General features: G+C 45.3%; 1 protein-coding gene across 1 annotated transcript; it reads left to right on the top strand.

Moving 5' to 3' along the window:
- The first annotated feature begins 90 nt into the window (after positions 1-90).
- On the top strand, positions 91-3,924 carry NKAP (NFKB activating protein). The gene is made up of 8 exons (XM_009869759.1): positions 91-215; positions 582-655; positions 878-997; positions 1,458-1,497; positions 1,895-2,010; positions 2,151-2,226; positions 2,696-2,845; positions 3,495-3,924. Exons 1-8 carry the CDS (start codon positions 91-93, stop codon positions 3,667-3,669), a joined length of 876 nt encoding a protein of 291 aa, XP_009868061.1. The 3' UTR covers positions 3,670-3,924.
- Positions 3,925-11,557: the final 7,633 nt, after the last annotated feature.

Below are 11,557 nucleotides of genomic sequence, written 5' to 3'. Positions count from 1 at the left end.
CTCGGCCTCCCGAGGCCGTTGGTTGTTCCTTCTTGCTGTAGCTGCTCTGTGCGGTTAGAAGCAGCGGCGGACAGCAGGCTCAGAACAGGGATGTGTTGCGTGCCGGGCTTCAGCAGAGGTGTTTTCCATTACAGGAGGCTCAATGAGAGAGAGAGAATTGGAGAACTGGGGGCACCTGAAGTCTGGGGACTGTCACCAAAGGTTCCTGACCCGGAGTAAGGCCCCTTCATTCTTCGTTCCTTCTGTTCTTTATGATATTGATTGTATGTCGGCTTATTTATAAAAATGTCTTATCCCTATGCTAGTCCCTTCGCCATGGTTCATGTCGTGTCCGTTCATTTCTGAGTAAATGTGATGAGATTATTGCTTCTTTTTTTCCCCAAAATAATTCCACTATACCAGATATAATTTATTATAGATCAGTTGTCCTTTGTGTTGTGGTTCTGAAAGGAGATCCAACACTGCAAATTAGCTATTTAATAGTTTATTTACTCAAAATCTGCAAGCATATGTTTAGTCCTGTGGGTACCTTTATTCTCAAATAGATAAATTTTAAATAGCAGACTTTTATTTTTATTCAGTTCCGATGAGCATACACCGGTAGAAGACGAAGAGGCAAAATCCAAGAGTAGTTCTTCAGATTCCAGCTCAGAAGGTATTTTGTTTTGCTTACGCAGCTTTTTTCAAAAGTGGGAGGTTACCAAAGTCTACAATGTGCTGGTGGTGCTGGCAAGAGTTTCTCTGACCTGCATAGGTGGAGGTGGGTGTGGTGGGCTCCAGTTCAAAGGAGAGCGTTGCTTTAGGAAGATCGGGAAATACGTGCAGAGCCAGATGATCTTTGTCTGTTCTCTAATGTTATCTTTTAAAAACATTCTAGAGGAAAAGAAGAAAAAGAAGAAGAAAAGAAAGAAGAAAAAGCGGAAAGCATCCAAAAGAAAACGCCGAAAACATTCTGAGGACAGTGACAGCGAGTCGGATTCTGAGCAGAACTCCACTGGTAAGAGAGGAGGGTTTTGGCTACTGGTCTTGGAGCAAGAGCTCTCCTTCTGCTCCTCTGAATGCAAAGCGATGCTTCTGGCTTTTGTTGCACGCTTGCAGTGCTCTGAAATCGCAGAGCTGCGGCACCTGCACAGTATTCTTTTCTTTCACCGACTTGCTGGGTTTGCAGTGCCTTCTTGAGTGCCTGTGGTCTGCCCTCAGGAAATAGGATTCCTGAATTCAGTACCCATTGGATGGCTCATGCCAGAGGTACGCTGGGTGTGTTCTGATACCGAACAAGAGTGCAAGTAGTTTTCTATTAATGCTTTCTCGGTATTATTTGGCACATAAACAAATCACGGCTGAGCAGCTGTGCACTAAGGCATTGTCGTGGAGGCAGTTAGTTATTCACGGTGTAGTAAACTACTTAGTTGTAGCTAATCTTTTTTTGATAATATATACTTTCTTTTTTTTTTCAGATGAAGATAAAAAGAAAAGCAAAAAGAAGAAGAAGAGAAAGTAAGTTCCCAGGTTGTTGTGAGTAATTCTACCTGCTTTTGACTAGAGGGCAGCACCGCTTTCTTAGCAGGTGATGGAGAAAGCTGAGAACTCATAATTAGGGCGATAAATGCCGTTGAATAACCTTAATTTGATGGAGTTTCTTTAAATATACAGAACCATGCAGCATCGAGTGCTCTCTGAAAACATAGGGAGCCACTTTCTAATACTATGTAAAAGGGCTAGCAGTAAATATTGTTTTGCTGTATGGCATTCTCTATGAAACAACGGCAATCCACATGCCGACAGCCAGTCTTCCATTAGTGGAGTTTATCTTGATTATGTGAATATGATTCCAAGCACTTTCTCTCGTCTTAAATTTTGGTAAACAGCACGTCTGTCTTCAACTTTATCACAGGAAGAAGTATAAGAAAAAGAAAAATAAGAGGAGCAGGAAGGAATCCAGTGATTCAAGTAGTGAAGATTCTGATGATGAAACACGTCAAGGGGAAGATCTCTGGATTGAGAGATCGAGTAGGTTCACCTGACTTTAGACTTGGATTGAAACTTCTTGATGTGCTTTTTATGAATCCTTTTTTGGGTGTGGCTGACCTGTGTAACTGTTCTGATCAATGGGCACGATATTAATCTGCTTCTTCTTTTGATTGTTGCAGAAAATACAGAAGCTGATAGCTTGATTGGACCAGAAGCTCCCAAAACTCATGCATCTCAGGATGATCGGCCCTTGAAGTAAGTAACCAGCTCAAATCAGGTAAATTAAACCTGAAGGTCTACAAGGGTTTTTATAACAATACGGCACACGTGAAAGAGAAACGCTGTGCCAGAAACTTGCAGACAGAAGCGTTAACGGTGCTAGCCTTTACTATGGCCTGAATTCAGGTAGAGAATTATGCTTTTTTAGCCTTGATTCTTAGAAAATTAATTGTAAAATGCCTTTATTCTAATGCTCTGCACTATTGTGACTTAATAATGTCTTCATTGCTGTTTAATCAGAATGGATTCACCTGATAATGTAAGATGGCCATGGTGGTGTTGGCTATAAGGAAGGAACAGGCCAGTATGTGGGAAAGAATAAGAAAGTGCTTAAAAATGCAGCTGTAACAAGTTGTAAACAGGGAAGCTGGATGTTTACCTCTGGCTCGCTCCATTTGAGACTGATTGAAATCACGGCTTTTTGTTGTTTTTTTTTCTCTCTAAGCTATGGACACGCCCTCTTGCCTGGTGAAGGTGCAGCAATGGCAGAGTATGTAAAAGCAGGAAAACGTATACCACGGCGAGGTGAAATCGGCTTGACCAGTGAAGAAATTGCATCATTTGAGAGCTCTGGTTATGTCATGAGTGGCAGCAGGTATGATTTTGAGGATGATCATGGTTTGGTGAAGGTTTCAGGAACTGCTTTCCCCTCCTGGCTGGTAGGAAGGCTGCGTCCAAGCTCTAGTTGAAAGCGTGAAAGAGTAGGTGTTCTGTGTGCTCACAATAATCTACACTAAACTCCCTCTTGCTATAGATACATGGTGAGTTTTTTAAGGACACTTTCTCCTTGGGAGCAAAAATTCTTTTCGGGTAATAAGCTTGTAATTATATTGTGTTTAAAATGAGGAGATGCTTGTATCAGGTGGCTCAAAGGTGGTGTGTTTGGACAGCAGTGGTGATGTGCTGGCTCTTCTGTTGGAGACAAATCAAAGTGTGAGAGATTGGCTGCACCTTTTTCTCTGAGTCCAACAGGAATTTCATGTAAATCTTGGTGAGCCAGCAGCTGACACCCTGGGGGTAGGTGGGGCTTCTGGCTGACAGCCTGAGAGCAAACACCCTCAGATGTCAGCTTCTTGTTCTGCCTTGCTTCTACCTGAGAAGGTTTGTGCAGTTTGGATTCTGTAGTGGTGGGTGTCCTTATTTAAAAGCCTCTCAAAACATTCAGGCCAGTTGATGGATGGACGCCGTGACAGGGCGTGACATCCCTCTGCCCATACTGATGTACACAATGCTCTCCTCTGCAGACACCGCCGGATGGAAGCTGTGCGTCTGCGTAAAGAGAACCAGATTTACAGTGCAGATGAGAAGAGAGCTCTGGCATCCTTCAACCAAGAGGAGAGGAGGAAAAGAGAGAATAAGATCCTTGCAAGCTTTCGAGAGATGGTCTACAGAAAGACTAAGGGCAAAGAGGAAAAATAATTCTTTGAACTGTATGCTGTAGGTTCTACCAGGCAGCAGCTAACCTGTTCCAGTCCTGATTTTAAAAAAGCAAGTGCTGCAGTGCCTTTCACCCAACAGGGCTGAGCCTCAGGAGTGGGTTACTTGTATCAAGGAAACAGAGTTACTTTTGCCAGATTTTCTTGGATGATTTATTCATCACCTGCAAGGAATCCCTGTCAAGTGAAAGGCTGGAAGGCAGGAACAGCCAAGGAAGATGAGAGGTGGCAATGCTCTGTGCTTGCTTTAAGTTGGACAGATGGGAGAATTCTGTGGGGTGGTTTTGTTACATGATGCTGCTAAGTGCAATTTTTCCATTTATTCTGATTAATGCGAGCAGACTGGCCATCAGACGCAAGCTACTAGTAACAGTAGCAAAAATTACGAAACTCCTAAGTTCCTGTTTGAGATGTAAGACTGTCAACCTACGTATTTTTTCCATAAGTCTCTTAGATTTTTTTTTTCTCATAAGAGTTGTTTGGTTTGTGGTTCAAACTAGACTTGTAAATAGAGAAGAGTGTAATTTAATACAGATGGTCTTCAGTTATTTTAAAGCAAGCAGATCACACTCGGGCTATAAAGTAACAGTAATGGCAATAGGAGGGCCTGATCTTCAGCCCCTGCAGTGAAGAGCTAAGTTGCTTGCTGCTTTTTCTCCTATGTTATACATAGGTACCAGAGAAGTGGGGTGCAGTGATTGGAACCCCTGGATGTACACAGGTGGTTAACAACGATGTATCTTTCAATTTGTTTGAAAATTGGTCTATGGAAGTGGTCTAGATTAAAACTTTATTTTAACCCCAGTGGTATTTTCATTTGGTCTGTTTCAGCACTATTAAATGGTCCTCTTTAAACCATGTACTCAGAGGGCTGGTCTGGGTAGTCCTTCTGTGGTGATCTTTGGTTCAACTGCATATTTCCAAGTATACCCTCCTTAGCCTTCTTTTTACCAAATGCTTTTAAAAAGAAAGTGTTTTCTATAGGTTTGTGGGGTTTTCTTGTTTCCCTAAATCTCTGCATTGTAGATTTGGCAGCAGAGATACCTTGTAAGTTTGTAAAAAGAAAATAAAATCCTTTAACATTTACTCAAATTCTGCAGACCTGGTTTTCACAAACTGTGAGTCCAGCCCAGCTGAATCTTCCCATTTACCCTGGAACCGGCCGTACCCACCCATACGTGCAAGGAACCATCATGTAAAGCCAGGTGCCAGGTCAGGCCGTAATTGGTTTTGCACAGGTTTAATGATTTTTACTTATACACATAGTAAAAATGCTGATAAGGAATAGCCATTCTTCCTTCAGTGTGTTTATCTGATTCTCTGCTAAATAACACCAGAGCATTGGCGATGGTGAGTTGGAGCTGTTCATTAGAAAGTAAGTCTTTCCATGAGGATTATTTTATTTTCAATGATGTCCTTAAGCCACTTTTCTCTAAAGTGACACTTTTCTGGCCTGAAAGAAGGAATAAAAAGAGGGTAAATGGTAAGAATAATAATGAATCTAAGTTTGGCCAACTGAGAGCTGGTCTGTATTCATAGGAAAAGCCTGTCTGCTGTGAGAAAGACCCCCACCCAGACCTATGTAAACCCAGGACAGATTCATTATGGAGAAGTCAGATGCTCGTGGTGTGGCTGCCCGTGCTTGTGGTGGAGTGAAGCTGATGGTAAGCAGAGCTGTTTGGTTCTGCATAGCAAGATTTTGACGAGCTTCCTCCATCTCTCTGCTATTACTGCAGACTTATTTACCTCAAGCTCCCTGTTTGATTTTGGCATGGAGGGGCTTTCTAGAACCTCCAGAGTTGTGTCAGTGGTGGCAGAGTAATAACATTTACCTGTGAATCAGGGTGCTGGACTCCAGCGTGAAGAATACTTCCACAGGAAAGGTCTGAAAGAGAGGGGAAACAGGGCAGAGTTCACATGCAGGAGCTCAAAAAGCAGACGTTTTAATTGAGTGAGAGCTACTATCTACTTCTTCAAAAACAGTCTCTGTATTTGTGTAATATTTCTGATATGGATTAGAATAGTTTTGGTTTAAAGCCTCTCTGAGTGATCTTCTTTTGTGAAGGCTCATGTTACAAGTTTAAGCTTGTGATAGAATGTAAGATTTCTGACCAGCAGCTGTGATCTGTTGTGCTGGTTTTGGTTAGGCTAGAGTTAATTTTCTGCATAGTAGTTACTATGGGGCTATGGTTTGAATTTGTACTGGAAACAGCTTTGGCAACACAGGGATATTTTCGTTATCGCTGAGCAGGATTCGGACAGAGTCGAGACCTTTTCTGCTCCTTATCCCACACCACTGGCAAGGAGGCTGGGGGAGCACAAGCAGTTGTGGGGGGACACAGGCTGGGCATTAGTCAGTTGGTGGTGAGATATTGTTTTCGTTTGCATCACTTGTCTGTCTTAGTTTTTATTTTTCTCTCTCACAGTTATTTTTTTTCCTTATATATCTGTATGTATTTAATTGTTAAATTTCTTTTATCTCAACCCAAAAGTTCTTTTCACTTCTACCTTTCCAGTTCTCTCCTCATTCCACTGTGAGGGAGGAGGGAGTGAGCAGCTGTGTGGTGCCTAGTTGCCAGATGTGGTTAAAGCATAATATCTGTGAACCCCTATTTGAGAATAGCCAGTAAGTAAAAAAGCTAACATTCAGTGTGCCTGAGCATAGGTTCCGGAGGTAACAAGTACAGTCAGTGTGATTTACTTCTTTTTTTCTCTTGAGCAGCTGCATATCTTGTACAGGGGACAAACTTCAGGTCAGTCTCAAGAGGGATTCTTAGCATGAGGAGCAGCAGGACAGTCTCCATCTACTGAGTCCCTGTTTTGTAATTTGCCTCTGCTCAGCCCCACTTAGAGCTGCCCCAAGCGATGGCTGTTGCTTGGAAAGGGCAGATGGTATGAACAGGTAAACAGATGTGGGAACCTGCCAGATTCTGTTTGTCAGGTTTCTGCCAGTCTCCACAACTGGTGAGCTAAACCAGCCTCTGGCTCTGTGCTCTGCTCCCCTCAGCGACTGACCGCTCGTTTACCTCACTCTGTGATTAAATCCCCCGTGGCTGCTCTGGCAATGCCCAGGCCTGGTCAGCATCTCTCATGAGAGCTGCCAGCTCCTGGCCGGTCTCTCTGCTGCCCTGGCATTTCCCTGCCCCAGGAGACTCCTCCGTACTCTTGTCCCTGAGAGGATTGGTGCATGCCATTTGCAAGTACTTACAGCAGGTTTGATTTTGGAGATCTCTATAACGAAGTAGACGCTTGCTGTGGCTCGTGGGATGGGTTTTCGGCGAGTTGGGATGCTCCAGCGAACTCTGTAATGGTACCTCTTGCTGTACTTCAGTTCTTCTTCCTGGAGAAATTCTGACCAGTGAAGCCAGCTTTCGTGAACCCCCCAGGTCTGCTGAACAAACATAGGGCACTAAGATTCCCTCTGTCTAGTAAAGGTGACTTGAGGGAGGTGCTAAAAGGGAACCGAGTTGCTCTCTTTTAGTTTTTCATACTCCTCAGCAGTCAGAAGTCATGACCTTCCTGGGTGGATGAAATTGTCACTCACAGAAATGATCTCTTCAATCATCTGCTGTCCTCTCTCCACTGTGAAGTCGTTGCCTGTGAGCTTCTGGGTATTTTTGATGACATATTCTGTTCCTAAGATAAATAAAATGCTGACAAATCCTTGTGGGAAGACCCCAACACATGCAAAGAGAGAAGGCACTCTACCTTTCTCGGTTTTCTCCAGGTGAGGAAGATACCCCTCTGTACCGCTTCTCCCGTTTTCTGTGAGAGTGTGAGCTTTCTCCTTGCTGGCAGTGTTTTCCTCTCCCTTGTCCATTCTCTTCAGCTTTAGAAACACACAAATGCACTGAGAGCGCGCTGGTCTACAGAGCTGCTCTGCAGAGCTGTGGGACCCATCCGAGAAACGTCAGGCTGATCTGGAAAGGGGTTCTGAGACAACGTGAGGAGCAGCAGGGCAGTCTCCCTTTACTTACCCCTCATTCCTTAACTCGCTTTCACTCAGCCTTACTTACAGCTGCCTGGAGCACTTGCTGGTGCTTCCCAACCCCCCTTGACAGGCAGATGGGCCCAGGGCGCAGGCAGGTGGCAGCCCAGAGGAGTCTTGTTCCAGGCAGGGATGGTCGGCACCCAGGGAGCAGTGCCCAGGCCCTGGTGGTGTCACTGCATCTGTCCTTTCCTCCCTGCGGGAGAGGAGACCTGCAGAGTGGCTCCCCCGACCACAGTACCCAGCATTCCAGGGAGCGTTTGTTCCGTGTTGCCATGGCAAGGCAGGAGCCAGCCAAACAGAGCGCTGGGCTCCCAGCATGTGGGATCCCGGCAGGTTCTGTGTTTGTGCCAGTCTTCACAATCTGGGAACTAAGCCAGCGACTCTGTGCTCTGCCAAACGCAGGCTCAGTCCAGCCTGTCACACAGAGGGGCTGTAGGTGCTGAACACCAGCTTCCTGAATTCCCAGAAGCTGCTCTTCCAGGACAACAAGGGGCAGTTACAAGGATTACAGCTACTAGAGGAAAAATTGAGCGAACTCTAGGTCCTAGTCCTGGTGATCTGGCGAAGATGGTTACTGCCTGAGAGTGAAAGGAGGTAGTGAGAGCAATGGGAAGCTGGTGTAGGTTTGTCTGAGATGTGACACTGAGTATCAACAGGTAATACCACAGAGTGAGAGAGAGCTGTGAAACTTTTCTTTGCTTGTTGGCACATTTTGTTCTGTGTTTCTTCTTAGAAGAGTTTTCCTCATTTGGTTTCATCCCCTCAATAACAAAATTGGGAAGAACAACTGCAGCATAGGTGTCTGCTTTGAAAGGCAGATGGGAGAAAAGGACTCTGAGGACCTTGGCGTAGGAGTTGTGCCAAGACATGGGGAAGCATCTGAGTGGAAACTAGTCTGCAGGTTGGAAAACAGCTTAGCAGCTGGTGGGAAAGTCTTGTGCCATAACTGCTGGGGAGGCAGGATTTGGAATGCAGCCCCCTGAAGACCTCTGTGCATGTGACAGATGAGTCCCACTTGTTTATTGCATCTCTTGCAACAATGGAAGCTTCTTCCAGCTGCTGCTCAGGACGTGCTGTAAGGTGAGCACAGCCCAGGGCATGGTGCCAAACAGAAAAGGCCTCTTCTGAGCCCCAAAATTCTCCATGGAGGCACATTCATCCAGGCGAGATGAGTCTCCTGAGCTGTTGAAGGCCCCTTGATATCTGCAAGGATGCCTAAAGCAGCCCTGGTTTGCTTTTAAGCTGTCCACATACTCTGGGACAGGTGCTCAAGTCTAGAGTGAGCCCTGGAAGCCTGTCTCTTCATCTGCTTCCTGTCCTGATCTCTGCATCTTTTCCCTCTCTTATTTCTTGTCCTCCTGATCTTCTCTTTCTGCTAGTTCTTCTGCCTCTCCAGCCAGCGCTCTAGCTGACTAGTGGGTGTTAAAGTGCTTTGGGCTGGTATTTCACTGGTTCACAAGCTCTCTTCAGTTTGTCAGAAAACTAGGACCATGACAAGTGTGTCAGGAGTTGAGGCTGACAACATCTGGAAAGTACAAACAGCTGGACAGCTTAATTTAACTGCATCATCTCAGAGCCTGGACACAAGAGTGCCACAGAAGTGGCAGCTGTACGTGTCCCTGCTCAGTGACACAGACTTACAGTTCCAGACTACTGACAGACTGTCAGAAACACTGTCCTAACACAGCTAACCAGCAGAGGAGTTCAGATGCAAATTTCTGTGTCTGAAATTGCTATTATTCGTGCTGATGTAAATCCAGAATTCTGATTAGGTCTGTATTTTCTTTTGCTGCAATATTGTTACTTTTTCGGTATGGCTACAAGGAAATAGAGGAAAATATATCAGAGAGACACTCACACAGAGCAGAGAAGCAGACTTGGTTATAGTCAGCAGAGAACAGCTCCTAGTGCTGCTGGGCATCCTCACTGGCTGCCGGACAATGAAAGGATATTTGCTGCTGCCCTGGCTGCTCTTTCAGTAGACTCTGTCCAGCTGAATTAGCATAACTTTCCAGCCATGGAGGTGGAAATTTCTCTGAAATTTCTCTGATCTGTGTGACTCTGCACCTTGTTCACTCTCTGTGGTTATCTGGTTGTTCCACAGCCTGTGCCACACAGTGAGTGTTAATGGTAGTGACATGAAATCTGCATTTCACTCTCCCATTTGCCAGATTTTAACAAGCAGACAAGTAAAAGTCATTGTTTAGAGTGGATTTAGGGTGTAGCAGAAGTGTTGGCCATATTGTAAGTTAAAACCGCTGAATATTACTGTGCTGGGAGGGGAGAATTGCCAGCTGCAGAAGGTGACATTTGCTATGCACGCAGATCACCGCACCATCCGCAGGGTTGCTCTAGGGAACTGCAGGTCAGCAGAAGTGGGTGCAAAAATAGAATCAGTCCTACTGACAGGTGGTAGCACTTCTGGGATAACTTAGTTAAGAAGCAGAAAAGTTGCTGCACAGCTGGGCAACTGTAGCCAAAGGGAGGAGGGGGAAGACATGGGAGAAACAACTCTGTGGACACGAAGGTCAGTAAAGAAGTGGGGGGAGATGTGCTTCATGTGCCAGCACAGAGATTCTCCTGCAGCCTGTGGTGGAGACCTGGAGCAGATGGATGCCTAAAGGCGGTTGTGACCCTGTGGGAAGTTCTCGCTGGAGCAGGCTCCTGGCAGGACCACGCTGGGGGAGGTTTGCTGTCAGGATTTGAGACCCTGTGGGGGTCTCAAGCTGGAGCAGTCTGTTCCTGAAGAAATGTCTCCTGTGGGAGGGACTTTTTTTTAGAGTGTGAGGACTCTTCCCCCTGAGGAAGAAGGAGCAGCAGGGAGAACACGAAATGAACTGACCGCAACCACCACTCCCCATCCCCTTGTGCCACTGGGAGGGAGGAGGCAGAGAAATTGGAAGTGAAGCTGAGCTCGGGAAGAAGGGAGCAGTGGGGGGGCTGATGTTTTAAGATCTAATTTTATTTCTCATTATCCTACTCTAATTTGACTGGTAATAAAGTCATTTCCTTGAGCTGTTTTCCCTATGACCTTTGACCTGGTAATTAATAAGTGATCTCCCCATCCTCACCTCGACCCACGAGCCTTTCGTTGTATTTTCTCTCTGCTGTTCAGCTGAGGAAGGGAGTGACAGAGCACCTCTGGTGGGCAACTGTTGTCCAGCCAGGGTCAATTCACCACAGCAACATGTGGGAGCATGGCGAGAGACGATGCTGCAAGCAGGAGTCGACATGACATGAGGCACAGGAAAAACAATGCTATCTACAGGTAGAGCAGAGCAGGACAGTCTGACCTGAAGATTGTAACAGCTGGCTTGTATAAACACTGCTAATTAGGAATTTAGACTGTGCCAGGACAGATGGTCTGGCAAGATGATCAAAGGTTTTTAATTTTGTGAAAAACAAAACTGTAACTCATATATTGTCAAGCAAAGATACTATATATGTAAGTTGTCTGAACAATAAAGCAATTACGTTTTCCACCATGTTGGAGTCTGTGCATACTTCTCCACAGCAACACAGATACAAGGATTGAATACACGTGTATCTTTATTAAACAGTTAAGTCATTTTACATAGATATGTGGATTCTTGAAAGTGCTACCACGTTAGTCTATGTTCTCCAGACCCTGAAAAAGAAAAACAAACACCTGTATCTGCACCATTCTTGTTCCGAACATGCAAGAGAGCACAGCTGAAACAGCAGGTTTTCAAACCTTAAGTACGTCCTAATTATAAATAAATAAATAAATAAAATGCACAAAGCCACAGGCAGGCCAGCTGCAAATATAGAGCGGGCTTCAACAACCCCAAGAATGACCGGTCCCCCCCTCGGAAGCTGTGGGTGCCCTCAGCCCAGAGCTCAGGGGTGGGGAGGAGCA

The sequence above is a fragment of the Apaloderma vittatum genome, unplaced genomic scaffold, assembly GCF_000703405.1.
Source record: "Apaloderma vittatum isolate BGI_N311 unplaced genomic scaffold, ASM70340v1 scaffold30585, whole genome shotgun sequence".
In the NCBI taxonomy this organism is placed as follows: domain Eukaryota; kingdom Metazoa; phylum Chordata; class Aves; order Trogoniformes; family Trogonidae; genus Apaloderma; species Apaloderma vittatum.
Note: the sequence above shows the minus strand (reverse complement) of the source record. Positions and strands in the feature narration are given on the sequence as shown.